The sequence below is a fragment of the Salvelinus namaycush genome, chromosome 1 (genome assembly GCF_016432855.1).
Source record: "Salvelinus namaycush isolate Seneca chromosome 1, SaNama_1.0, whole genome shotgun sequence".
Classification (NCBI taxonomy): Eukaryota; Metazoa; Chordata; class Actinopteri; order Salmoniformes; family Salmonidae; genus Salvelinus; species Salvelinus namaycush.
This window is the reverse complement of record NC_052307.1, coordinates 62,850,479-62,878,238: the sequence shown is the minus strand read 5'-3', so window position 1 is coordinate 62,878,238 and position 27,760 is coordinate 62,850,479. Positions and strand designations below refer to the sequence as shown.

General features: G+C 45.1%; 1 protein-coding gene across 3 annotated transcripts; it reads right to left on the bottom strand.

Moving 5' to 3' along the window:
- Window positions 1-388: 388 nt before the first annotated feature.
- Window positions 389-27,674, bottom strand: LOC120046919 (pre-mRNA-splicing factor ATP-dependent RNA helicase PRP16-like). Of its 3 annotated transcripts, none has more exons than XM_038992479.1 (25): window positions 27,519-27,674; window positions 26,331-26,675; window positions 25,989-26,194; window positions 25,710-25,874; window positions 25,428-25,596; window positions 25,175-25,293; window positions 24,992-25,065; window positions 24,732-24,887; window positions 24,432-24,593; window positions 17,716-17,823; window positions 17,506-17,630; window positions 17,243-17,380; window positions 16,712-16,898; window positions 16,014-16,199; window positions 15,581-15,721; window positions 14,631-14,858; window positions 13,453-13,560; window positions 13,235-13,347; window positions 5,636-5,844; window positions 4,772-4,926; window positions 4,475-4,630; window positions 4,091-4,351; window positions 3,827-3,922; window positions 3,595-3,716; window positions 389-1,082 (listed from the first exon to the last, which is right to left on the bottom strand). In XM_038992479.1, the coding sequence occupies exons 2-25, from the start codon at window positions 26,657-26,659 to the stop codon at window positions 1,001-1,003; spliced, it is 3,795 nt and encodes a 1,264-aa protein (XP_038848407.1). In that variant the 5' UTR covers window positions 26,660-26,675; window positions 27,519-27,674; the 3' UTR covers window positions 389-1,000. The 3 variants fall into 3 exon arrangements, with proteins under 3 accessions (XP_038848407.1, XP_038848398.1, XP_038848415.1); XM_038992470.1 differs by lacking the exon at window positions 27,519-27,674 and adding an exon at window positions 27,208-27,468; XM_038992487.1 differs by lacking the exon at window positions 27,519-27,674 and adding an exon at window positions 27,208-27,468 and having other exon boundaries at window positions 25,989-26,191.
- Between the last annotated feature and the right edge of the window lie 86 nt (window positions 27,675-27,760).

The following is a 27,760-nucleotide window of genomic DNA, read 5'->3' as shown; positions in this document are numbered from 1 at the left end:
CAGAATTCATGGACACACGACAGTGCTACTTCTGCCTCCTCTTTCTACTCACACTGAATGACATACAGCCCAATGAACACACTACAGGATCAGACTAGTTTGGACCAGCTGTCCACTTATGACTGACAGCACAATGCAGCACTACTTAAACACTAATGATGGGGGGGGGGTCTATACAGTTACATATCGGGATATTATTTGACGATATTTCGTATTATTTTTGTGCTAGTTGCCTGTACCTGCACCAAAACACCAGTATTTTTCCTTCCATTTCTTGTTCTCCATCTTTTGTATTCAGAACTTTTATTTCCATGACTGATCAAAACTCGTTTCTCATGGATCTCTCTCTTGTCCCTCTGCAGCAGATATATGGTGAGCAATATGTTCGGAACATCGACTCACAATAAAATCACAGTATCGAATCGCAATACATATCGTATCGGCACCAAAGTATCATGCTAATATGGTGAGGTCCCTGGCAATTCCCAACCTTATTGAACATAGTTTATATTGATCGGGAGAGACTACCATCAAGAAAACAGCCCCTTGTAGGGTACAGTAGGAGATGGAACAACTAAAGGTTTCCTGCTTGGACACTGTAGCCTGTGAAGGATTATGATAAATGCTTTGACAGATTTTCAAGGTATATCAAATACCCTTTAAAGACGATACCTTTTCAATGATGTTTCATCATTGGGTTTTACTTACTTTACAGAAATAGAAAATACTGCATTCTAACAGCCCTATACTGTATCTCTCTGCACGTAAAAATGGAGGGACGCTATGTGGATTTGCTGACAGAAAAGGTCTGTTACGGGAGCCTCATGCCTTATACAAGTTCTACCTCTGCTGGCCTCTGTCTGAACTGCAGCTGGTACCGAACAATAGGAGGGGACAGTTTTCCAAGCCCTCTCAGCAAGGCTCATCCAGTGATGGTATGGTACACATACAGGTGATATTTAGTGGTGAGGTCAAGTGTTTAAGTCTTAACAGAGAAGATCTAGAGCCCAAAACGAGCTGGGGTGCGCTTTGGGGTCATGGGTGCCTCCTCCTTCCTTCCCGGGGTGCAGATTTTCACAGCCCTATCGAGACAAAAGAATAAACAATTGGCAATGACAGAAGATATTTTTTTTTGCAGGGGGGGACAGGCTAGCAGGGGGGGGGGGGGGGGGGGGGGGGGGGACAGGCTAGCAGGGGGGGGACAGGCTAGTAGGGAGGGATAAGCGGACGCCGCTGACAGCAAAATCTATAATCTTTAATTACAGCAGCGCGACACTCTGACACTACCCAGCATTCCCTCCTCAGTCCTCACACACACCAGCAATTACAGCCATCAGGTCATAACCCAGTCCTTCCCTTCATCCCTCAGTTCTGCCCCCCTCTGTCCACCCCAGCTAAAGTCACATTTGACAAATTACAACAATGTCCTCAGGCCTTAAAAATGTATTTATTTATTAAATTAAACAAGGTGATTTCTAGAGGCTAAGATAGTCTTTCACCTTTATTTTCCAATGTCTTTCACACACACACACATCCTGAGAGGCCTGCTGGTAGGAGGCTATGGAGAAGTGAGGAGGACAGCCTGGCTGAGATTAAAGCCAAATCCTAACTAATGTGCCTCCCTTTACATAATCCTCAGTAAAAGCAGAGTTTGGAAGCAGGATGGATCCTTCTAGGTCTAGTAGACAGACATATTGTTGTCAAGTGCTTTAAGAGCTCTCTGTCTGAGGGCCACTCTTCTTTCCACACACAGGTGTTTAGTGAACACAGCACAGAGGGAAGACAGCACCCTCATTCCTACCACCACTTTCACATACAAGGACAGAACACTTCTCACAGCTCTGCATTTACATTGAATAAAAGCTCCCGTAAAATCACTGACTTAAAGCTTTGAGCCCACTTATCTGAGTAAGGGTGGGGGGTTGCTGAATGACAGACAGGAACCAGATCAAAATGTGTAGTAGAAGTGTTTCATGGGGCCCCGGCACGGTGAAGGGATGCTTGTGTTCACAGACAGAGGCGGACAAAAGCAGCTGACAGCCCACGAGAGCCGGCCATGTTTATTATCATAATTCTGAGGCACTCGCTCTGTAATCTATTCCTTAATCCTCTACGTTTTAATGTGATTATTTTGGAGACTGTCTGACAGACACACACTCTTATTGTTAATTAATCAGCAGATTTATTGCTATATCAAAGTGTTATTTTTTTTCCTCCCAAACCCATCTCTCTTTTGTGAGCCTTATGGAATGGGTGCAAAATTTAAAAAAGTGTCCCTTCTAATTTGAAAATAAACACTGTCTCCTTTCTCCCCTCTGCTGTGGCACCATTTAAATTGCAGCAGTAATGGGGGTCAGCCAGGAGTCAATATTATTTATTTTTGTCTCGTCTGGAGGTGAGAAAAGCTCATCATGGAAAGTGAGAGAGGTAGAAAAGACAGCGAGGATAAGAGAGAAGGAGAGGCAGAGAATTAGAGAGAGAGATGGTAGAGAAGACAGAGAGAAGGAGAGGCAGAGAATTAGAGAGAGAGATGGTAGAGAAGACAGAGAGGATAAGAGAGAAGGAAAGGCAGAGATAATTGAGAGAGATGGTAGAGAAGACAGAGAGGATAAGAGAGAAGGAGAGGCAGAGAATTAGAGAGAGAGATGGTAGAGAAGACAGAGAGGATAAGAGAGAAGGAGAGGCAGAGAATTAGAGAGAGATATGGTAGAGAAGACAGAGAGGATAAGAGAGAAGGAGAGGCAGAGAATTAGAGAGAGATATGGTAGAGAAGACAGAGAGGATAAGAGAGAAGGAGGCAGAGATAATTAGAGAGAGATGGGTAGAGAAGCAGCAAAATTAACCAGTTTCTACGACTCGGAAGTGGCCCATTCTGAAAAAATAACATTTCCCATTGACCCCCATTGTAAAAGAGCAAACTTTGCTGACGATTTTTTGTTATACAGAAATAACAAAACATGCAGAAAAGCTGCAATGTTGTTCGATGTACATTTAACCAGGTCAAAAATCCTGACCTACGGTTTGCAATGCTCCCACGTAGGGAAATAGAGCCTGCGAGAAGAGCCCTGTGGCTTCAGGCTATTCGGTGTGGGAAATGTAGGGACGCGGTAATCCAAGTAGGCTACATGTAGCTTTGTGTGTAGAAAATATTTAATCACAGGTAAGACGTTTAACTTGTTAAGTAGTCTGGTTGTAATTCCACTCACTACTTGTAGCTTTATAGTGTGTTGTTGGTCTTGGCTAGCTTAATGTTCTGGTTGGTAGCTAGCTAGCACTCACATGGCTAAAGTAAGCGGCGTCATGAAAAGGGGCATGAGGGAAGCCTTTCAATATTACGTTTTTCTAAGTAGCGGAAACACTCGGCAATGTTGAAAAGTAATCTTTAGACATGTACTTTTATTAAATGTAGCTTTGTAAGGAACTTGCGTTTGAAAAAGGTCAAGATTTTGCTGTGAGCCAATTGGGTAACCAAGGTAACCACAGGTCATTTTCCCCACAGGCGGGTGGGGACGCGGCGGTCTATTTAATAGCGACTGGGACTATTGTCAGAGTGAAACCTCTCTGTGAAGAATAGATGAAGATAGATGAGTATACCTGACGCTGCCCACATTACTTTTCCTGTCCTGATCCTCTCTCCTGCTCCTCAGTTGCTGCTCCGCCAGAGACATCTCCTCCTCCATGTTAGTGATCTCCTCCTTGGCCCGCCGCCGGTTCTCCTGCACAGAGAGAGAGAGGAACAGAGAGGTGAGAGGAGAGAAAAGGACAGAGGGAGGAGGAATTAACCATGAGACGTAGGGAGGGAGGAAGTAAGGGCCGAAGAGCTTACCATCCTGCTCTTCCCTGCCTGTTTGACACTGTAGAACATGGGCCCCAGCTCAGCCAGCCACTCCCCATCCACCGCAGTCACACACTGCATGTACTCCTACAGGAGGGACATCAAACAACACAGGTTACAACACATTAGAACACAGTAACAGAGCTAGAAGGCTAATATATATGACAGCTCTTTCTGGTGTGTCAAGGTGTAGAACACCTTCATCTCTGAACAGTCCAGATCATAGCGTAGCTGTGTGGAGGCTGGGTCTGTTACCTTGGTGGTCATGACCAGCTCGTGGTAGGTGATGTAGTCTGGGGTGTAGCCCATGCCAAACAGAGAGCTGGTGGGGTGGAGGTGACACGGCATGCCTGTCCTCACGTTCACATACTCCCCTATGCCCTTCAGCTTGGCTGCCTGGTGGAAGTAGGCAGCACAGATACACTTCCTGATGATGTCCCAGTCTGAGCCACAGGACACCAGGTTCATCCTCTGCTGCACCATGATGTCTTTGAGCTGGGAGCGGACCTCGCGCACCTAAAACACAAGAGGACATTCAATACACATTGCTCAGCGTGTGACTATTGTGATGCAAAGTGGGAATCAAGTGCATTTCGATCCTAAGCCAGGGAGACTGGTCAGAGAGGGGCGTGGTCTGACCTTTCGCATGGCCTTGGTGTGGATGAAGTGTTCGTTGCACCAGATGCTGGAGTAGTTGTTGTTCTTCCACTGCAGGTAGACGTTCAGGTAGGTCAGGTGGTCACTCTCTGGGACCGAGAACTTCTCCCTCACCTGGTCACTCTCCTCCTCACGACCCTGGAAAGGTCAGGACACAGAGGAAATACAGGGGTCACACAACTGTCCAGTGTGTAATGTGAATTTTTCTTAACAGTAAGATAAACAAACATTAACAACACATTAAGACATTCATTGGTTGGCGATCTCAATGATATCTACCTTAGGCCTGTAGAAGATGGCCGGTACAGACAGCATGGAGACGATGATGAGGATGTCAGCACTGCAGCCCATGTCACATGATACGATCAGCATCTTGGACAGAGCCGGATCCAGAGGGAACTCCACCATCAGCCTCCCAGTGGGCGTCAGGGAACCTGAGGGGGACACAAATAATAACACTTCCTGTCTACAGACAGAGGAGAGGGGGAACACAATACAGGTGACACCTTCCTGTCTATAGCGCTGAGAGAGAGAGAGACCGAGCGAGCGAGAGAGAAAGTGCTGACATAGGAGGATGGTTACAAAAACATATTTAAATCAAACTTTGCCAGCTCTGATTTAAATGATTACATGACAGACTATAAAGGAGCTTAGAGGGAAAGTGCAGAGGCAGAACAGGCTGTATTGACCAGGTAAACCTTAAATCAGAGATAATCTGCTGTTAACACACCACACAGGCAAACGTCAAAAGTCCTCCACAGACACCAAATCCCCTAATCCCCAGGGATCTGGCTCAGATGAGACAGAGATGAGACTCAGCCAGTCAAATCTAACAGAGGATAAAGCACTATGCAATTACTCCACTACCTACACCACAGTGCTACCTAGCTCTATACTTTACGGTGTGCAGTGCATGTACATACCATTAAAGCAACCTATTGACTAGTTCCATCATCCAAGTCTCTCCTCGCACATGAAGTAGTTATTGTTCATCTGTTGGCTGTATTGCTGGTGGGGAACATACTTATCCCAACCTATTTTAACCTTGTTTTCTGAGATAAATTATTATATTTGATCAGTTTGTACATTTAGTGGCCTAATCTTGAGTGATGTGGTCCAGGCCAGGCCAGGGCAGAGACCCACCTGTGTTGTCCAGGGCCCCCAGGATCCACAGCTGGTACATGGAGTTCAGCATGTTGTCCTCAGGCGGGGGGTCCATGAAGTGAAAGAGCAGCAGGTCCTGGACCCCCAGGGATTTTAGCAGCAGCACCACGTTGGCCAGGTTGGTCCGCTGAATCTCTGGGATGGTGGTGGTTAACATCTCATTCTTGAAGGCACTCTGGGTGTACAGCCTGGATGGACAGAGGAGGAGAGAGGGAGAGATGGAGTGAGAGCGACACCGACGGGGGAGGTTATTGAATAATCTAGCGGACACATATTTTTTCGAAACGCACAAATGCTCCATAGAGTGACAGGTCTGGAGATGCTGTCTTCACCACCTGCTCTGCATGGCACTGATATGACTTCACACAGTGCTCTCACCCTGTAACAATGGCACAGTGCTCTCACCCTGTAACAATGGCACAGTGCTCTCACCCTGTAACAGTGGCACAGTGCTCTCACCCTGTAACAGTGGCACAGTGCTCTCACCCTGTAACAGTGGCACAGTGCTCTCACCCTGTAACAGTGGCACAGTGCTCTCACCCTGTAACAGTGGCACAGTGCTCTCACCCTGTAACAATGGCACAGTGCTCTCACCCTGTAACAATGGCACAGTGCTCTCTGTTAACTCGAAATGACACAACGACAAGGTTCCAGTTTAACAAAGTTTACTATACTATATGAACACACTACAAGTAGCCATTACACTCGAGGCTAGGTCCAACAACCAACAGACTTCCTCCGCATGCGCACTCTTGACTGAGTGATAGCCCCGTAATAACAGAAATATAGGGATACTTAAAACATGAACTTAACAATCTCCCCCTTTTCTTTAAAGACAAATAAAACATCAACAACATAATTAAATGTCCAAGTATTATTCAAGATCCCCATTACAAATGGGTTGTGTGACAGTTTTTATTTGTATTACTCAAGCTGCCACTTTCCATTACTGAGAGCCTGTAGGAGCACAAGACTGGATGCTCCTTTTTTAGTCAGACAGTCAGCAAGCTGTTCCTTTGTGGTCGACCACAGAATCCGCTGGATTCTCTGTGCTTGAATAAGTTCCTTGATGCTGCTAATCTCAAGACGAAGTCTTTTCTCTGTGACAGACTTGGTTGACTTCACAGCATCAACTAATGAGTAGTTGTCAGTGACACAAACTACAGGTAGAATGTGCCGTTTTGTCTCACCAGTGGTAAGCTCTGAGAACAGAGTTGCAAGAAAGATCGCATTGTCAATTCCATCCGCAAGAGCAAGTGTTTCTCCAGCAAGTGTGCTTCGGACAACCCTTCTGATCCTTTTTGACTGCCAACAGATAGGTGAGAATCTTCCTCCTTCACCCATTAACACGATTAGATGTCCACCTTGTGTGCCTCCATCTGTAAGGTTCCCTAGCGAAGCATCACTGAAGACAACTAGTTTCAAAGAGTCATCTTTTCCAACATGCTGAAACTTTAAAGTCACTTGTTGTGATTTCAGTTTACGAACAACTTTGTTTGCCTCATGAATGGTTTGTACAGTGGCGTGTTTTGTGTTAGATGCCAAGTTAACATCAAGGCGGTGACCCGTTCCTGTAGGTTCATGCTCTACAACATTCGCAGAGTACGACCCTGCCTCACACAGGAAGCGGCGCAGGTCCTAATCCAGGCACTTGTCATCTCCCGTCTGGACTACTGCAACTCGCTGTTGGCTGGGCTCCCTGCCTGTGCCATTAAACCCCTACAACTCATCCAGAACGCCGCAGCCCGTCTGGTGTTCAACTTTCCCAAGTTCTCTCACGTCACCCCGCTCCTCCGCTCTCTCCACTGGCTTCCAGTTGAAGCTCGCATCCGCTACAAGACCATGGTGCTTGCCCACGGAGCTGTGAGGGGAACGGCACCTCCGTACCTTCAGGCTCTGATCAGGCCCTACACCCAAACAAGGGCACTGCGTTCATCCACCTCTGGCCTGCTCGCCTCCCTACCTCTGAGGAAGTACAGCTCCCGCTCAGCCCAGTCAAAACTGTTCGCTGCTCTGGCACCCCAATGGTGGAACAAACTCCCCCACGACGCCAGGTCAGCGGAGTCAATCACCACCTTCCGGAAACACCTGAAACACCACCTCTTTAAGGAATACCTAGGATAGGATAAAGTAATCCTTCTAACCTCCCCCCCCCCCCCCCCCCCCCCCCCCCCCCCCCCCCTTAAAAGAGTTAGATGCACTATTGTAAAGTGGTTGTTCCACTGGATATCATAAGGTGAATGCACCAACTTGTAAGTCGCTCTGGATAAGAGCGTCTGCTAAATGACTTAAATGTAAATGTAAGTTGCAAACATCACATCAGGTCTACTCTGTCTAGCAACCCATAGAATTTGACCTATCTTCGACCTCAATTGATCAGCTTCAATTCCACATAGAGGGGAATTCCTTTGTACGGCTCTTGAAGAATCCATGTGGATGGGTTGAAGATTCTTGATATAGCTCTCCTGTTGCATCAGTATTGTTCCAACTGTAATAAACTCTATGCCAACATAACAAAAATTATCATGCTCTTCACGGCCGACCTGGAAAACAGCTTTGAGGTTTGGAATCACAGTTGTAGCAAAGGTCTGTGAGCCACCCCAGATAAAGTCATCAACATGACAGGCAAGTACTCCAGTCACATTGCAGTCTTGATCAAGCCAATAGAAGACTGCAGGGTCCACTTGTGACATTTTTCCACCTGTATTCAGCATTGTTGCCTTGACTTTGTTGTACCAGTAGAGTGATGCATCTGCCAGTCCATACACACACTTTTTTAGTTTCCACAGTGTTCCTTCACTTTTAGCTTCGGGCGGAGGTCGGATGTGAATGTCCCTTGACAGCTCTGTTCCCTGCAAAAATGCAGATTTGATGTCTATGGAATTAAGTTTCCATTTTTTTTTGGCAGATCACTGACATCAGCAATCTGAGTGACTCTGAGGCGCATGTCGGTGAGTCTTTTGGGAGTTCTTTAGCAGCCAGCTCCTCAAAACCTCTAGCCACTAGACGTGCTTTAGGCACTATTCCAGTTAAGGATTCTTTAAGGGTACACACCCACCTTGTTGAGACACATTTTTGACCAATGTCTTTGACTTCCTCAAACACTCCATTTTTTCTCCAATTACTGAGCTCATCTAGCTTAGCTGAGTCAAATGACACGTCCTTTGTTTCAAGTACATCATCATTTTGAATGTCATTCTGTTTTTCTCGATTTTCCATTGGTTCAATTCTGAGATTATCTACAAGTGACAGGTCAGCTGACCCTGTTGTACCAGAAAGTGTAGCTGGTTCAGAGTACTGCAAGTTGTACCAGTTCTGGTGTTTTCCTTTGGCTTTTCCTGCTCGTCCAATGACGGTTGCTGTGTGTGGAATACCACTTTCTCTGTCCATGTATTTAACAGTTTGTCCAGTTTTCAGATTGGAACAACCATGTTCTCTTAACACATGTGGCTGTTGTTGAATGTTTTCATCATTTGAACCCTCAACAGTATTACCTGTGGCATGGTTGAAGGTCTCTGCTCCATTTCCTGTGTCAGTTTCAGTGTCCATATCATTGGATGCGACATCTGGTAGGTTTGTGTCTGTTACTGTGTCCTTTTTGTCATTTTCATTAGGAGACTGATTCTCAGCAACAGCCCCTCTATCTTGTTGATCATTTACTTTCCGCAATCTTGAGTGATGCACCCTGACAAAGATGCCTCCGTGTCTCACAAATATCACCACACCATCTTGGCCAATGACTACTCCCGGTCCTTTCCACTCTTGACAGTCAACTCGTTTGTAGTACACTCTGTTTCCAGTCTCGTACTTCTCATCGGTGGGTCGAAGCTGTTTCCGCAGAGCCCTGCGAATTCTTTCTGAGCACTCTGCTTCAGTGAATGCTTTTCTCGCTGCATGTAGTGCTGAAAGGTGCTGTCCCACCCATGCACTCACACTGGTCCCTTCTAGTGCTGGTGGCTTGTCAACCAGTACTGAGGGAAGATTAGGGTTCTGCCCGAACACTAGTTGATATGGGCTGTAACCATGAACATTGTGCATTGAGTTTTTTGCCATCAAAGCCCAATCTAGGGCTGTGTTCCAGTCACATCCATTGTCTTGCTTCACTTTCAGCATGATCTCTGTGAGTGTTTGATTGTGTCTCTCCAGAAGTCCATTGCTCCATGGACTGTATGCAGCAGTTGTCTTTACTTCCATGTTGAAGTTCTCTGCCATTTCTCTTATTTCATTATTATTGAATTCTCCTCCATTGTCACTGTACAATTTCTGTGGCGGGCCATGCACACATATCCAAGAATGAATGAAGTGCTTGACGATTTCACTGGGTTTCTTTGTATTCACAATGCTTCCAGCACTAAAGCGTGTGAAGTGGTCGATTATGTGAAGGTACCACACACTTGGTCCTAACTCATGTAGATCTACAGCCACTGTTTCATTGTACATGGAAGCCAGTGGCAAACCAACAGCTGGTCTGGGCTTAGGTTTGCTGTATTTTTGACATGTCTCACAATTCTTAACTATCTGCTGTAGAATGGAAATACTCTCATCATCATTATTCCCTGCACTCCTGAGTAACTTCTGAAGTCTGTCAACTGTAGCATGTCCAAACTGTTTGTGAAGCTTTAACAATACTTTGTGTTTGTCTTTTGTGTTCATGTTCTCTGTGACTGTCAGAATCTCCATGTGCTTCGTGTCAGTCAGAATCTCATTTTTGCATGGACTCTGTGTGATGTCTTTGTCCAAAATGTTTACACAATAGTGGCCTGAGGTAGTAAGTTCAAGAGTCACTGGTTGTTTAAACATCACTGCCTTGTCATTTTTTATGTCTAATACAGCCCCTGCCTTCTTGAGTGAAGCTTTGCTTAATAGTAAGGGGATATCAGTCTGACCAATTTTTGCTGGTATCTTAACTCTCTTGGTAGAATGGACAATTCTCCCATCTCCAAATTTGAAAGCTCTGTTGCTTGGTGTGTCAATCATATTTTGTACTTCCTTCATATTTAGTTCACTGACATAGCTATCAAGCCATTTTTCACCACACACTGTCCGTGTGCATGCAGTATCAATCACAGCAGATCCGAAGGATTCAACTATAAAAATCTCAGTATCAGATTCATTTGAAAACAGTGTAATGTTACACTGCTCTACCTCTGTGTTTACATTTTCCTCTGTTAGTTTAACTTGTTCATTTTTATGAGGACAGTCTTTAACCCAATGGTAAGTGCTTTGACAAATTGCACATTTCGATCTCCTTCCAAATTTGTCCAGTGGATTTGTGCCGGGAAATGGCGCCCTCTTCTGGTTGTCTTGAGAACGTGACTTGTTGGCGCCTTTTCTGTGCTGCTCGGTGTAATATGCTGCGTCACTCACTTGCATTCCATCTGTTATTGGCGCGACAGACGTCTTCTCACCAAATATTCTTTTTAGTGCCGACTTCATAAATGCAAAAGTCAGCACAGTACAAGCAGTCAAAGCCAACTGTTTCTCCCTACCATCTAGACAAGCAGTGTCTAGCAACTTGAACGCTAGCACTGCATCTGGGAGAACCATGTCATACTTGCGCATCCTATTGTACCTCTGTTCGAAATCAATGATGTAGTCTGCCATTGCAACCGAAATATCTCTCGTAACACTGTCAAAGTTTGAATATGCCTCGTAGGCACGGTCTTTCTCTTCTTTGAGAAATACAGAATCCAGTGCTGTGATCAAAGTTCCCATACCGTCATCCTTGTTCAAATCCTCAACGGATATTTCCAGTGCTGTATCTCTCGCTCTTCCCTCGAGCGATAATACCACCGCAAGTGCTTGCTTTTTCACGTCCAGGTTAGTAACGCGTATCCAGATTCCCAGTTCATTTTTCCAACTTTCGTACGACCTCTTCTCGTCGAAGCGAGGTGGCACGTTGTAGTTAGAAGCCATCCTCTGCTACCAATGTTAACTCGAAATGACACAACGACAAGGTTCCAGTTTAACAAAGTTTACTATACTATATGAACACACTATAAGTAGCCATTACACTCGAGGCTAGGTCCAACAACCAACAGACTTCCTCCGCATGCGCACTCTTGACTGAGTGATAGCCCCGTAATAACAGAAATATAGGGATACTTAAAACATGAACTTAACACTCTCACCCTGTAACAATGGCACAGTGCTCTCACCCTGTAACAGTGGCACAGTGCTCTCACCCTGTAACAGTGGCACAGTGCTCTCACCCTGTAACAGTGGCACCGTGATTGAGAAGCCTCCTTTCCATGAAAGCTGAACTCTCCCCAACTGACATTTAGAGAAGGGCAAAGAGACAGGCCTACTGCACATGATAAACATTTAACCAAGCTACTTATGAGGTATTTACTATCCAAACTATTTAGAGCAGCTCCCATTGCTGCTTCAGACTGATATGTCTGGCCTAACAAAGCATCTCTCAACCATTTCAGTTAGTGGCTAATCCCTCTGAAGTGTGTGCATTATGAGGGAATGATCTGTGTTTGTTTACGCCGGGTTGTGTGAATGTCCTCGGGGCTGGAGATGTGTGTGTGTGTTGGGTGCAGTCACAGCTAAGAGGTGCTTTGAGTAGCAGATTCGCCACACAAGTCGAGTCACCCAGCATGGCGCACACACGTCACCTCCCACCCCTCCAAACGCCTAGGCCCCACCCACTCTAAAGCTCCACTCCAAAATTGATTCTTCACAGATCTGAGAGTGTGTGTGTGAGGGGGGGGTAATCTTGGTAGAAGGGTCTTTTATAAAATTCCAAGCTCATTTACAAGGCAAAACAATCTTGTGTCTGGTGTGCGTGTCACCATCTCCCTCAACTTGGTGTAGTATGACAGATAGGTGAAAGGTCATGTGAAATCTCAGAGAGAACAGGCTTTTGTGTCACATTCTCCCTGCTGTAAACAGAGTTAAACTGCATGAAATCCTGTGGAGATTAGGATTCTCCCTCTCCCTCCCAGCCTCTGATGGCTTTGAAAGCAGCCCGGCCGCCTTGCAGATCAGAGGCCTGGACAGCCCGTCTGAGGGGAGCTCTGATGTGCATCAGCCAGAGGATGAAACACCGGCGGCGGCATTACACACAACACAATCGCGCTTCAGATTGACACCCGTTTCAGCACGGCTCACCATACAAAAGGATGCTAATGTTGTTAGCTGGTTTTCTACCTTTTTGGTGGATAGGAGCAGTTGGAATGAGATAGCAGGCAGAGTGAGGAGAATTGTGTAATTCTGCCTGTTTATTCCTGTATCTAGGCCCAGATAGACATGAAAGGGGGAAGATATGGCTGATCTAATATTTTAGTTCCAGACTGCTTCAGTCAGATGTAGAGGAGTATTGAAGTATCTTCCTAGAAGACAGGACACTCTTGACATGTGAATACTACTTCCTGCTAGCCCTGTCTGGAACTCTCAAACATCACACTAAGGTGACACCTTCAAATAACTGCCTTTCATTACACTTTCATTATGGCTCCATACTTCTCTACCACAACTGGAGGACAAAGGCAGCCCTCTAGAAACTGAGGAAGGTGGGAGGCCTGCACATTTGGAGTGTGAGACTGAGTGAGTGTGTAGACAGTGACTTACCTGTAACACTGGCCCGGCCCTGTACGTCCTGCTCTGCCCGCACGCTGGTTGGCGTTAGCCTGGCTGATAGGGTACACCTGCAGGGCATCCATGCCAATGCGAGGGTTGAACACCTGTCAAAGAGAACACATCAGCAACAAACACAGAAATACTATCCTAACATGGTTTGTCTTATTTCATTTGATAGTCTGGGGAAGATAGTGAGGGTGACAGGGTACCTTGAGTTTGCAGTATCCAGCATCCACAACAAACATGATACCATCCACAGTCAGGGAGGTCTCGGCAATGTTGGTGGCAACGATGCACTTCCTCACACCATCTGGAGCCTGGCGGTTAGAAAACATAACAAAGACATTAGCTACACGTCACTTTACCAGTAAGAAGGACGTGTTCCTTTTTGTGTAATATACAGTGCCTTCGGAAAGTATTCAAACCCCTTGACTTTTTCCACTTTGTTACGTTACAGCCTAATTCTAAAATGGATTAAATTGCTGTTTCCCCCTCATCAATCTACACTTAACACCCCATAATGACAAAAATAAATGTTTTACATAAGTATTCAGACCCTTTACTCAGTACTTTGTTGAAGCACCTTTGGCAGCAATTACAGCCTCCAGTCTTCTTGGGTATGAGGCTACAAGCTTGGCACACTTGTATTTGGGGATTTTCTCCCATTCTTCTCTGCAGATCCTCTCAAACTCTGTCAGGTTGGATGGGGATGGTCGCTGTACAGCTATTTTCAGGTCTCTCCAGATATGTTAGAGATCGGGTTCAAGTCCAGGCTCTGTCAGGCCACTCAAGGACATTTGTAAACTTGTACCGAAGCCACTCCTGCATTGTCTTGGCTGTGTGTTTAGGATCGTTTTCCTGTTTGACAGTGAGCCTTCGCCCCAGTCTCAGGTCCTGAGCGCTCTGGAGGTTTTCATCAAGGATCTCTCTGTAATTTGCTCCGTTCATCTTTCCCTCGAACCTGACTAGTCTCCCAATCCCTGCCGCTGAAAAATATCCCCACAGCATGATGCTGCCACCACCATGCTTCAACGTAGGGATGGTGCCAGGTTTCCTCCAGACGTGACGCTTGGCATTCAGGATCTAGAGTTCAATCTTGGTTTCATCAGACCAAAGAATATTTTAGTTTTTTTACTGGTTTTGCTTTGTCATTATGGGGTATTATGTGTAGATTGATGAGGAAATCTTTTATTTAATCAATTTTAGAATAAAGCTGTAACCTAACAAAATGTGGAAAAAGTCAAGGGGTCTGAATACTTTCCGAATGCACTGTATATGTATTCCGACTACCTAACAGCAAGTATGCTTGTGTACAAAGGATACTGCAGTATGTAAAGATTTCCAACTGTACATGTTAGTGTAACAGTAACTGGGTGTTATTGGTTACCTTCTGGAAGATCTTGGCCTGGAGGTCAGAGGGCAGCTGGGAGTAGATGGGCAGTACAGTCAGAGGAGGGGCGCTTTCCAGATCCTCTAGACGCTCCACGATCTGGTCTGACGTCACCTCGATGTCCTCCTGGCCAGGCATGAAGATGAGGATGTCTCCCCCCATACCACTAAGGTGGATCTGTAAGGCCTGCTTCACTGCTGCCTCCACATAGTCTTCCTGGGGAGTCTGCACTCAGATAATACACAACACTGTTAGAATACACAGCAACCACACACTACCTTGGTACAAATAACAGTAGTCTTACTCCATGACTAAACCGGCCCCGCGGCTGCGTCCATTGTGCACGTGATCATTTTCTCCATCCCCACCAGGAGCGATCATTACACGCAGGTTAAAATACCAAAACCAACTGTGAATCAATTCTATTCATTTCAGGAAAGGTCGAAACACATGAAACGTTCATGGACATTTAGCTAGATAGCTGTTGCTCGCAGTTTCTCCAGGGATGTTATTTTACCCGACATGCAAATTGTCCTCTTTTAAGCTGGTTCTTTGTAAATTTGACAAATGTGTGTGTGTGTTTCTCTACTATGACGATTAACCCACAGACAAAAGTGAAACCAAGTTAGTTCTTAGTTATCTTTGATTAATCTCTTAGTCTTTAAAGCACCCACATGGGTTTGTATCTTCGTGAAAACCAATAAGGAGATGGAAGAGGCGGGACTTGCATTGCATCGAGCATCTGAAATAGAGCCAAGTAGTGTGGACTAAATGACTGAAAAACATGCGTGTACATTTATTTTGCAACCCTCGCGCACGAAATGTGGCCGGTCTAGTCAGGGTATAAGTCATTATACAAATTAAATGGCTGTGTTGACTCCCTGTAAAAAAATATATATATATATATAATAATGAATGGATGTTGAATGAAGAGTTGGACACAATACCTTGCTGAATAAGATGTCTACAGGGAATGTTCTTCCTGGAATGTGGAATATGGGAACGTTGCCGAAAAACGCAGCAAATTTGTCAGAGTCCATGGTGGCTGAGGTGACTATCAGCTTGAGGTCAGAACGCCTCGATACAATCTGGAAAAAAAGGACAGAGACAGAGAGTTCTACTACTGCTTACAAGACAACCAAAGCCTCCAAATAAAAAATATGCACGCAAAATAATCACAATTGAATAACATCCAGGGAGTTTTAAAAGTGTCTCCCTGGTCTGGCAGTCTAAGCCACTGCCCTGGAACACATGTATCACTGCCAGTATGGGTTTGAATCCGGCCCACTGCTCTTTCAGCACTCTCGATCCAACCTTCACCTCTATACCACTCTATCCAATAAACATACAAAAGACTTGGAGAAAAGGTGTCTCCCTCACCTCTCGTAGCAGGCCGAACAGCACATCTGTGTTGAGGGAGCGTTCGTGGGCCTCGTCCATGATGACAGCACTGTAGTGGTCCAGATCTGACTCTCTGAGAGACTCTCTCAGCAGGATACCGTCTGTCATGTACTTTATCACAGTCTTCTCCGATGTACAGTCCTCAAAACGGATCGCATAACCCACCTGCAAAGCAAAAAAACTGAATGGTTTAGTAGTGAACTACATACATTTACATTCCACATATGAATTACGGCCTTCAAACGGCAGTGCTACGGGTCAACCAAAGAAACGAGCTGGCGAGGAGAGTTCCATTACAAGTTGTAGAATGGAAGCGGTGTACAATCTCTGAATCACCACTAGATAGCGGTGTTGCACAACATATGAATACAAGCGTCAAATCCATAAGGAAAAAACCAAGACAGCACCATGACTCAACATCAATTGACAGAGGACCTTTACACACAGTGAACATTGATATCTGGTGGGGGGGGGAAAAAACACTCATTCTGTTCTGGAGTACTTCCGTTCCTCTATAAACAAGTTCATTGCAGTTCATAAACTCTTGCCAGGTCTGTTACACTGGGTTAACTGATAAGACTAGTTATCCACTGCTTTGACTGATCCATAGATCACTGTTTCTAAGATCTAGTTCATGTTTGTCTAGTGGCTCCTCCATAAGCCAGCTGAATGCTCACCTCCTCTCCCAGGTTGCTGCCCAGCTCCTCGCTGACTCTCTTGGCCACGCTCATGGCTGCCACTCTGCGGGGCTGGGTGCAGCCCACCATGCCGTAACTGGTGTAGCCGTCCTCGTGAAGGTACTGGGTCAGCTGGGTGGTCTTCCCACTGCCCGTCTCCCCCACCACGATCACAATGCTGTTGTCCCTGGACAGAATCACATCACAACCAATAACATTAGAATCCTGATGGGACTTTCAACCTTACGAAACTGTGGAAACATGAATAACGGCTGACGAAAACAGATCTGGAAGTGTATTTGTCAATGATTTACAAATGCTGTCTAGCATTACCTAAGTCACCTTTGATGTGGTCATTCTCTAACCAAAGGTAAATCACATATGAACATTCTGACTTCACAGCCCCCAACTCCCCCCTTCATTGCCATACATGTCTTATCCTACATCCTGAATGAAAGCCTGCATCTGGGGTAAGGCCGGGGGTGATAAGTGGTCCCAGGACAGCCAGGCCGGGTCTAGTAGAGTAGCTACCTGATGATGTTGAGCAGCTGCTGCCTCACAGCGAAGATGGGCAGATACTGCCTCTGCTCCAGCAGGGTCTTCTTCTTAGCAAACTCACTGCTGGCCTCACTCTTATCTTTCATGTGGTCTGCAAACTTCTGATCCGTTCTGGAGGGAGGAAGGAGAGGGAGGGAATTAATGAGGTTGTTCTCGTCACATGTTCTTGTCACAACAGATGTTTAATAAACATTCAGAATGGAAACAAAATAAGCCTTTAGTAAAAGGCTTGTTACCTGTAGTCCACCTTGCCATCCTCACCCACTGGCTTGCCCCCAGAGCTATCCCCTTCCTCAGTCTTCTTGATGCCCATAATGTCACCCAGCTTGGTGCCTGCCAGCTCCCAGTGTTTCTGTTGAGCCTGGAGAAACAATCAAAATAACAGTCAGATATTCAGCCAGTAACCATACCATCAAGTACTGTTTGCTGTTTTAAACATTGCCTACCTTCTTGCGTTCCTTCTGCTCGCGGTGCTTGCGGACCAGCTGGCTGCCCTTGCGGGAGATGATGGCCATGTCAGAGGTGGCGTCTTTCACAGGGATGACAGGCTCCGGCTAGAGCACAGAGAATCAGCAACAGTACGCATTCAGTACACAGCAACTCCAATAGTAAGTCCACTAGTTAATACTCAGCCAGTTCCAAATACTTATCAGCAGACTCTCACAATCCCTCAACAAGCCTGCAACAGCTCTCCGCCAATGGCTCAGACCTTAAAAGTATATAAACTCCCCAAAATATTTGGAAAGTGAAGAAAAAATAATATTTGTCTCTATTCTCCAGCATTCTGAATTTGAGATCAAATGTTTTATACGAGGCGACAGAACAGAATGTCACCTTATTTGCATAAGTATTCAGACGCTTTCCTAAAGAACCTCAAAATTGAGCTCAGGTGCATCCTGTTTCCATTGATCATCCTTGAGATGTTTCTACAACTTGGAGTCCACCTGTGGTAAATTAAATTGATTGGACATGATTTGGAAAGGCACACACCTGTCTACAGTTGAAGTCAGAAGTTTACATACACTTAGGTTGGAGTCATTAAAACTCGTTTTTCAACCACTCTACTAATTTCTTGTTAACAAACTATAGTTTTGGCAAGTCGGTTAGGACATCTACTTTGTGCATGACACAAGTCATTTTTCCAACAATTGTTTACAGACAGATTATTTCACTTATAATTCACTGTATCACAATTCCAGTGGGTCAGAAGTTTACATACGCTAAGTTGACTGTGCTTTTAAACAGCTTGGAAAATTACAGAAAATGATTTCATGGCTTTGAAGCTTCTGATAGGCTAATTTACATAATTTGAGTCAATTGGAGGTGTACCTGTGGATGTATTTCAAGGCCTACCTTCAAACTCTGTGCCTCTTTGCTTGACATCATGGGAAAATCAAAAGAAATCAGCCAAGACCTCAAAAATTGTAGACCTCGGCAAGTCTGGTTCATCCTTAAGAGCAATTTCCAAACGCCTGAAGGTACCACGTTCATCTGTACAAACAATAGTACGCAAGTACACTGCTCAAAAAAATAAAGGGAACACTTAAACAACACAATGTAACTCCAAGTCAATCACACTTCTGTGAAATCAAACTGTCCACTTAGGAAGCAACACTGATTGACAATAAATTTCACATGCTGTTGTGCAAATGGAATAGACAAAAGGTGGAAATTATAGGCAATTAGCAAGACACCCCCAAAAAAGGAGTGATTCTGCAGGTGGTGACCACAGACAACTTCTCAGTTCCTATGCTTCCTGGCTGATGTTTTGGTCACTTTTGAATGCTGGCGGTGCTCTCACTCTAGTGGTAGCATGAGACGGAGTCTACAACCCACACAAGTGGCTCAGGTAGTGCAGCTCATCCAGGATGGCACATCAATGCGAGCTGTGGCAAAAAGGTTTGCTGTGTCTGTCAGCGTAGTGTCCAGAGCATGGAGGCGCTACCAGGAGACAGGCCAGTACATCAGGAGACGTGGAGGAGGCCGTAGGAGGGCAACAACCCAGCAGCAGGACCGCTACCTCCGCCTTTGTGCAAGGAGGTGCACTGCCAGAGCCCTGCAAAATGACCTCCAGCAGGCCACAAATGTGCATGTGTCTGCTCAAACGGTCAGAAACAGACTCCATGAGGGTGGTATGAGGGCCCGACGTCCACAGGTGGGGGTTGTGCTTACAGCCCAGCACCGTGCAGGACGTTTGGCATTTGCCAGAGAACACCAAGATTGGCAAATTCGCCACTGGCGCCCTGTGCTCTTCACAGATGAAAGCAGGTTCACACTGAGCACATGAGCACATGTGACAGACGTGACAGAGTCTGGAGACGCCGTGGAGAACGTTCTGCTGCCTGCAACATCCTCCAGCATGACCGGTTTGGCGGTGGGTCAGTCTGGTGTGGGGTGGCATTTCTTTGTGGGGCCGCACAGGCCTCCATGTGCTCGCCAGAGGTAGCTTGACTGCCATTAGGTACCGAGATGAGATCCTCAGACCCTTTGTGAGACCATATGCTGACACATGCACATTTGTGGCCTGCTGGAGGTCATTTTGCAGGGCTCTGGCAGTGCACCTCCTTGCACAAAGGCGGAGGTAGCGGTCCTGCTGCTGGGTTGTTGCCCTCCTACGGCCTCCTCCACGTCTCCTGATGTACTGGCCTGTCTCCTGGTAGCGCCTCCATGCTCTGGACACTACGCTGACAGACACAGCAAACCTTTTTGCCACAGCTCGCATTGATGTGCCATCCTGGATGAACTGCACTACCTGAGCCACTTGTGTGGGTTGTAGACTCCGTCTCATGCTACCACTAGAGTGAGAGCACCGCCAGCATTCAAAAGTGACCAAAACATCAGCCAGGAAGCATAGGAACTGAGAAGTTGTTTGTGGTCACCACCTGCAGAATCACTCCTTTTTTGGGGGTGTCTTGCTAATTGCCTATAATTTCCACCTTTTGTCTATTCCATTTGCACAACAGCATGTGAAATTTATTGTCAATCAGTGTTGCTTCCTAAGTGGACAGTTTGATTTCATAGAAGTGTGATTGACTTGGAGTTACATTGTGTTGTTTAAGTGTTCCCTTTATTTTTTTGAGCAGTGTATAAACACCATGGGACCACACAGCCGTCATACCGCTCAGGAAGGAGACACGTTCTGTCTCCTAGAAATGAATGTATTTTGGTGCGAAAAGTGCAAATCAATCCACAGAACAACAGCAAAGGACCTTGTGAAGATGCTGGAGGAAACAGGTACAAAAGTATCTATATCCCCAGTAAAACGAGTCCTATATCGACATAACCTGAAAGGCCGCTCAGCAAGGAAGAAGCCACTGCTCCAAAACCGCTATGAAAAAGCCAGAAAATGGTTTGCAACTGCACATGGGGACAAAGATCGTAGTTTTTTGGGGAAATGTCCTCTGGTCTGATGAAACAAAAATAGAACTGTTTGGCCATAATGACCATCGTTATGTTTGGAGGAAAAAGGGGGAGGCTTGCAAGCCGAAGAACACCATCCCAACCGTGAAGCACGGGGGTGGCAGCATCATGTTGTGGGGGTGCTTTGCTGCAGGAGGGACTGGTGCACTTCACAAAATAGATGGCATCATGAGGGAGGAAAATCATGTGGATATATTGAAGCAACATCTCAAGACATCAGTCAGGAAGTTAAAGCTTGGTTGCAAATGAGTCTTCTAAATGGACAATGACCCCAAGCATACTTCCAAAGTTGTGGCAAAATGGCTTAAGGACAACAAAGTCAAGGAATTGGAGTGGCCATCACAAAGCCCTGCCCTCAATCCCATAGACATTTTGTGGGCAGAACTGAAAGTTATTGTGTGCGAGCAAGGAGGCCAACATACCTGACTCAGTTACACCAGCTCTGTCAGGAGGAATGGGCCAAAATTCACCCAACTTATTGTGGGAAGCTTGTGGAAGGCTACCCAAAACGTTTGACCCAAATTAAACAATTTAAAGTCAATGCTACCAAATACTAATTGAGTGTATGTAAACTTCTGACCCACTGGGAATGTGATGAAAGAAATAAAAGCTGAAATAAATAATTCTCTCCTATTATTCTGACATTTCACATTCTTAAAATAAAGTGGTGATAGTAACTGACCTAAGACAGGACATTTTTACTAGGATTAAATGTCAGAAATTGTGAAAAACTGAGTTTAAATGTATTTGGCTAAGGTGTATGTAAACTTCCGACTTCCCACAGTTGACAGTGCACATCAGAGCAAAAAGATTTGGAAAAGGGTCCACAAAATGTCTGCAGCATTGAAGGTCCCCAAGAACACAGTGGCCTACATCATTCTTAAATGGAAGAAGTTTGGAACCACCAAGACTCTTCCAGGAGCTGGCTACCCGGCCAAACTGAACAATCGGGGGAGAAGGGCCTTGGTCAGGGAGGTGACTAAGAACCCGATGGTCACTCTGACAGAGCTCCAGAGTTCCTCTGTGGAGACGGGATAACCTTCCAGAAGGACAACCATCTCTGAAGCGCTCCACCAAATCAGGTCATTGTAGAGTTGCCAGACAGAAGCCACTCCTCAGTAAAAGGCACATGACAGGACTCTCAGACCATGAAAAACAAGATTCTTTGGTTTGATGAAACAAGATGGATCCTCTTTGGCCTGACTGCCAAGCGTCACGTATGGAGGAAACCTGGCACCATCCCTACAGTGAAGCATGGTGGTGGCAGCATCATGCTGTGGGGATGTTTTTCAGCAGCAGGGACTGGGAGACTAGTCAGGATCAAGGGAAAGATGATCAGAGCAAAGTACAGAGGGATCATTGATGAAAACTTGCTCCAGAGCGCTCAGGACCTGAGACTGTGGCGAAGGTTCACCTTCCAACAGGACAACGACAGTAAGCACACAGCCAAGACAACGCAGGGGTGGCTTTGGGACAAGTTTCCGAATGTCCTTGAGTGGCCCAGCCAGAGCCCGGAGTTGAACCCAATCGAACATCTCTGGGGAGACCTGAAAAAAGCTGTGCAGCGACACTCCCCATCCAACCTGACAGAGCTTGAGAGGATCTGCAGAGAAGAATGGGAGAAACTCCCCAAATACAGGTGTGCAAAGCTTGTAGCGTCATACCCAAGAAGACTCGAGGCTGTAATCGCTGCCAAAGGTGCTTCAACAAAAGTACTGAGTAAAGGGTCTAAATATTTATGTAAATGTGATTTCATTTTTTATTTGGAATAAATTTGCAAACATTTCTAAAAACCTGTTTTTGCTTTGTCATTATGGGGTATTGTGTGTAGATTGTGGGGGGGGGGGAACGATTGAATCAATTTTAGAATAAGGCTATAACAAAATGTGGAGAAAGTCAAGGGGTCTGGATACTTTCCAAATGCACTGTATATTTGGCCTTCTGTTGTGCTGCTGAAAGGTGAATTTATCTCCCAGTGTCTGGTGGAAAGCAGACAACCAGGTTTTGCTCTAGGATTTTGTCTGCGCTTAGCTCAATTCCTTTTTTTTTTATCCTAAAAAAAACTCCCTATTCCTCGCCATGACCCATAACATGATGCAGCCACCACCATGCTTGAAAATATGAAGAGTGGTACTCCGTGATGTGTTGTGTTGAATTTTCCCCAAACATTTCTTTGCCACATTTTTTGCAGTTTTACTTTTGTGCCTTACTGCAAACAGGATGCATGTTTTGGAATATTATTTTTTATTGTGCACAGACTTCCTGCTTTTCACTCTGTAGTTACTCCACAATACTAACTTAATTGACAATGTTGTTGATCCATTCTCAGTATTCTCCTATAATAGCCATTGAACTCTGTAACTGTTTTAAAGTTACCATTGGCCTCATCGTGAAATCCCTGAGTTGTTTCCTTCCTCACCGGCAACTGAGTTAGGAAGGACGCCTGTACCTTGGTAGTTACTGGGTGTATTGATATGCCATCCAAAGTGTAATTAATAGCTTCACCTTGCTCAAAGGGATATCCAATGTCTTCTTTTGAAAAAAAATTACCAGTCTACCAATAGGTGCCCTACTTTACAAGGCATTGGAATACCTCCCTGGTCTTTGTGGTTGAATCTGTGTTTGAATTTCACTGCTCGACTGAGGGACCTTACCGAGATAATTGTATGTGTGAGGTACAGAGGTATTCATAAAAAGGTCCTGTAGAACACTACTATTGCACACAGTGAGTGAGTCCATGCAACTTATTAGGCACATTTTTACTCCTGAACTTATTTAGGCTTGCCATAACAAAGGGGTTGAATACTTATTGACTCAAGACATTTCAGATTTGTATTTTTAATTAATTTATAAACCTTTCTAAAAAGATAATTCCACTTTTACATTAAGGGGTATTATTGTGTATAGGCCAGTGACCTAAAATCTCAGATGAATACATTTTTAATTCAAGGTGCAACAACAAAATGTGGAAAAGTAAAGGGGTGTGAATACTTTCTGAAGACACTGTATTTGGACAAATTCACTAATAATGTATTAAATTCTGTGAAAGTTTAGTATTTGGTCCCATATTCCTAGCATGCAATGACTACATTAAGCTTTTGAGCCTAGAAACGTGTTGGATGCATGTGCAGTTTGTTTTGGTTGTGTTTCGGATTATGTTGTGCCCAATAGAAAGGAATGGTAAATTGTGTCATTTTGGACTCACTTTCATTGTAAATAAGAATAGAATATGTTTCTGAACACTTCTACTTTAATGTGGATCCTAGCATGATTACAAATAATCATGAATGAATTGTGAATAATGATGAGTGAGAAAGTTAGAGGCATAAATATCATACCCCCCAAAAATGCTACCCTCTCCTGTTATTGGTAAAGGAAACAAAACCCAAAGTACATTTAAATTATTTAGGAAAACTGCCCTAATGTTGGAAACAAACATCATTATGCTGTCACCTAGAGTCACATTTCTTTTTCTTCCAAGCTATAGTACAGAATATTTTACATACAGCAGGTTCTTAAAGGACCAAAGAGAGTGGTCTGCTTAGCGTTTTCATTTTTGCAATGGAAAAAAATATTGCGACACTGGTATCGTCAGAGCCCTAGTGTCGCCTCACAAAACATTTGATCTCAAATCCAAAATGCTGGAGTATAGAGCCAAATTAAAAGTTTTAGCTTCCCTGTCCAAATAAACAGGTGTGTTGGTAATTTCATTGGCCCATAACGTGCTGTAATGATGTATTACCTGCTTGGTGAAGACTATCCTCCCGTCCAGGAAGGGAGGGACCAGGTTGTGAACCAGCAGGTGGACCTTGGCAGCGTTGTCCTCCTCAAAGTCATCATCCACCTCCAGCCTCTGGACCACTCCACTGGTCAGCATGCGGTTAGTCTCCCAGCGCTCATTATCCTGGCAGGAGGAACACAACACGCATCGTTAAACACAAACACACAAAATTAAAATCCATGGATGGTATTAACGATAACTAAACGGGCTAGATGCACCCAGGGCTGGAGGTGGTCATAGAGTAGCAACACAGTGCCATACCTCATTGATCTGTCGTCTCTGGGCAGAGATGCGTTTCTGTGTCTGCTTCTGCAGGATCTGCTCTCTCTTCTTCACATAATCTTCAGAGGTGGAGGTCAGTGGGTTGTGGAACTCGTCATAGCCTTCGTCCATCATGTACCAGTCTCTGTCCGCTTGCTGCAACACCACAGGGCAATAGTCAATACATAGAAATGTGCATTTATGAACGTTGGGAAAGCTATTCATTTGTGTTACTGCCAAGACTCCACATGACCACTCACCTTCTGGTCCTCCTCCCACTGCTGCTTCTCATCATCATTATCAAAGGCGATGCCATCCTCTCCTTCATTCTTACCTGGGGCACAGAGACACAATCCACAAACATCAGCAAGCCTTATCAGAGCATTAATAAGAGCTCAAACGTGACTGGGGGAAGAGGGAGAGGGGAAGGAGGAGGGGCTTACCTTTCCCACGGGACAGACGAGGAGTGGAGCCCAAGTGCTTCCTGTCATTGGCCCATTCGTTGTACTTGTATGATGGGGTGGGAAGGGGCGTGTCATCAGGATACCGGCCTCTGACTGACCTGGGAACAGAAACAACAAAAGTTAATTTAAAAGCTGAAAATAACATTTCTAATAGCCACTGAAAAGGAGTCTTTCAATAGTACTATTAAACCCAGTTAAATTAACATACAAGTGTTGAGCTGCAGTTGCTTACTTGTCCTTCCTCTCACTCTCCCGTCCAGAGCGGGGACTGCGCTCCGACCGTTCAGACTTGTCAGAATCCTTGTGTGAAGGGGCAGGAGAGGGAGATTCCCAGTGGGAACGGCGTGAGCTGGCATAGCCGCTGTCATCCTCATCCCAGCTGGTGCGCGAGGGAGTGCCATCTGATTCAAAGGGTATGAGGAATGGAGGGAGAGAGAGAGTGGTTTGTGTATTGTAAGCGTGACCTAAGGACCTTAAAGAACTGCCTGTCCGGGGGTGTGGCAGGGTTACTGACCTTTGGGGCGTGTCTGAGGCGTTGGAGGCTCCTCTCTCTTGCTCCCCCGGCTGATGCGTTCGGAGGACCAGCCTTCTCTCTGTGAGCGCTCACTCCTCTCACTGCGGTCTCCACGCTCCGACCGGCTGCTGCCACCGCCGCGGCTGTTACTGCGCTCCCGCTCATCTGCCATCAAAACAGTTAGTAATTACTTCAGTCAGAAATACACAATAGATAGAAAAGATTGCTATTGCCAGAATATTAACAACGTGCATGCAGATGTATACATTTTTTGCTCACCTCTTTCACCCCTTCGATCTCTGTCCGTATCTCTGATCCTCTCTCTGTCCTTCTCCCTCTCTCTGTTCTTGTCCTCTTTGGAGGAGGCGTACATTCCATGCTCACGCCGGTCTTTCTCCCTCTGCTGGTGTTTGCGACGGAACTCTTCACTGACACCTCCAGGGTTAGAGGGTGTCTCTGAGCCAGTTACACGGTACTTCCTGCTACTTTATGAAACATAGAATAAAGTGTCAATAAGACAACATTGCATGCATCAGTTTAGATCTCTTGATAGGGAGAGTTTGTATTCTATACCAGTACGAAAAGAGGCTACAGTAACTCAAACCAAATCACATAACATACCTCTCTTTTTTACCACCTTGATCCTCCTCGTCTTTGTCTTCTTCATCAGATCCAGAATCACTTTTCCCTTCCTCCCAATCCTTGTAGGAGGATACCTTGGATTTCTTGTTATTCCTGTCATCACTGTCAGCCTCAGCCTGCTCCTTGCCCTCACGCTCTTTTCTCTTTTGAGCTGCCAGCAGATCCAGGCCCAGGAGAGAGGTGCGTGGAGTGGGTGCACGAAAGACATGAGGCTCTACTGCTGCACTCTTCTTCTTCACAATCAGCCCGCCAACCTGCGCAGTGGGGTCACTACCCTCCAGTCGATGCAGTGACGCATCATCCTCCATGGTCTCAAACAACTGTCTGGATTGGATACCACATTTTTGGGGAGATTAGCCAACTACTAATTCTGTAACGTTAAGGATGTGTCAGATAATTAAGACCGAAACACTTAACCAAAGGCACTTTGCATACGGAAATTTGAACGACTTGAGAGATTAATACATTAAACTAATCGATCAAAAGTATAAAATCGCTTGAATAATTCACGGAATGTATTTTAGATTGCTACAGTAGCTAGCTACGTAACTATTTAGTCAGTGCTGTAGCTACACTAGCTACTTACATTATATTTGTTACTACTACATCTAACGCCAATAAACGACCGGCAGAAACGATTATAATTTAGTGACAGACCTGACTTCAAATAAAACACGTTAAAGTAGATAACGTTAACTAGCTAGATAACTGGATATCGCTCAGCCAAAGAATTAAATAGCGAGCTAACGTTAGCTATTACGTTACAAAAAGGGAATTAAACTAATAGGTATGACTATACACCCGATATTACAGTACAGTTGTAAAATCCCATTTAATAAAATACGGGCTTGCTTACCTTTAACAATAGGTGGTGAGTCTATCAAGACGCTTACACTAGCTAGTATTTTTTTTAGCGAGCTAGCTAAACCTGCCACATGTATTTATTGTAAATCAAAAAACGATCTTCAATAACATTAACAACTGGAGTTATTAGGAAAATAACATTCATGTAAGTACGAAAACTGTGCCACCCACTTGAAATGATTCAAACCATTAGCTATTATCTTTTGTAAATTATGCGTTTTTTGTTTACAAAGACAGAAGCCGCCATTGCTATCCCACAATTCCACGGTATATTCCTAAAAAAACTTTATTAAAATGATGTACCAGAACACTGGACAATCAAGTTTCTTCTTTGTGTGGCTTTTTCCGGTAGACTAGTTGCATATTGCTGCGTTTCGCAGGTTGGAGTGCGAATTGCACATTTTGGTCACCAAAAAAAGGGAAAAGTAGAATAGGACCACCATCTAACCCTGCACCTATACACTTGAATCGTACTACACTGGCTTTGACGCTTGTCGGATGTGGCAAGGCTTGCAAACTATTACAGACTATAAAGGGAAGCTCAG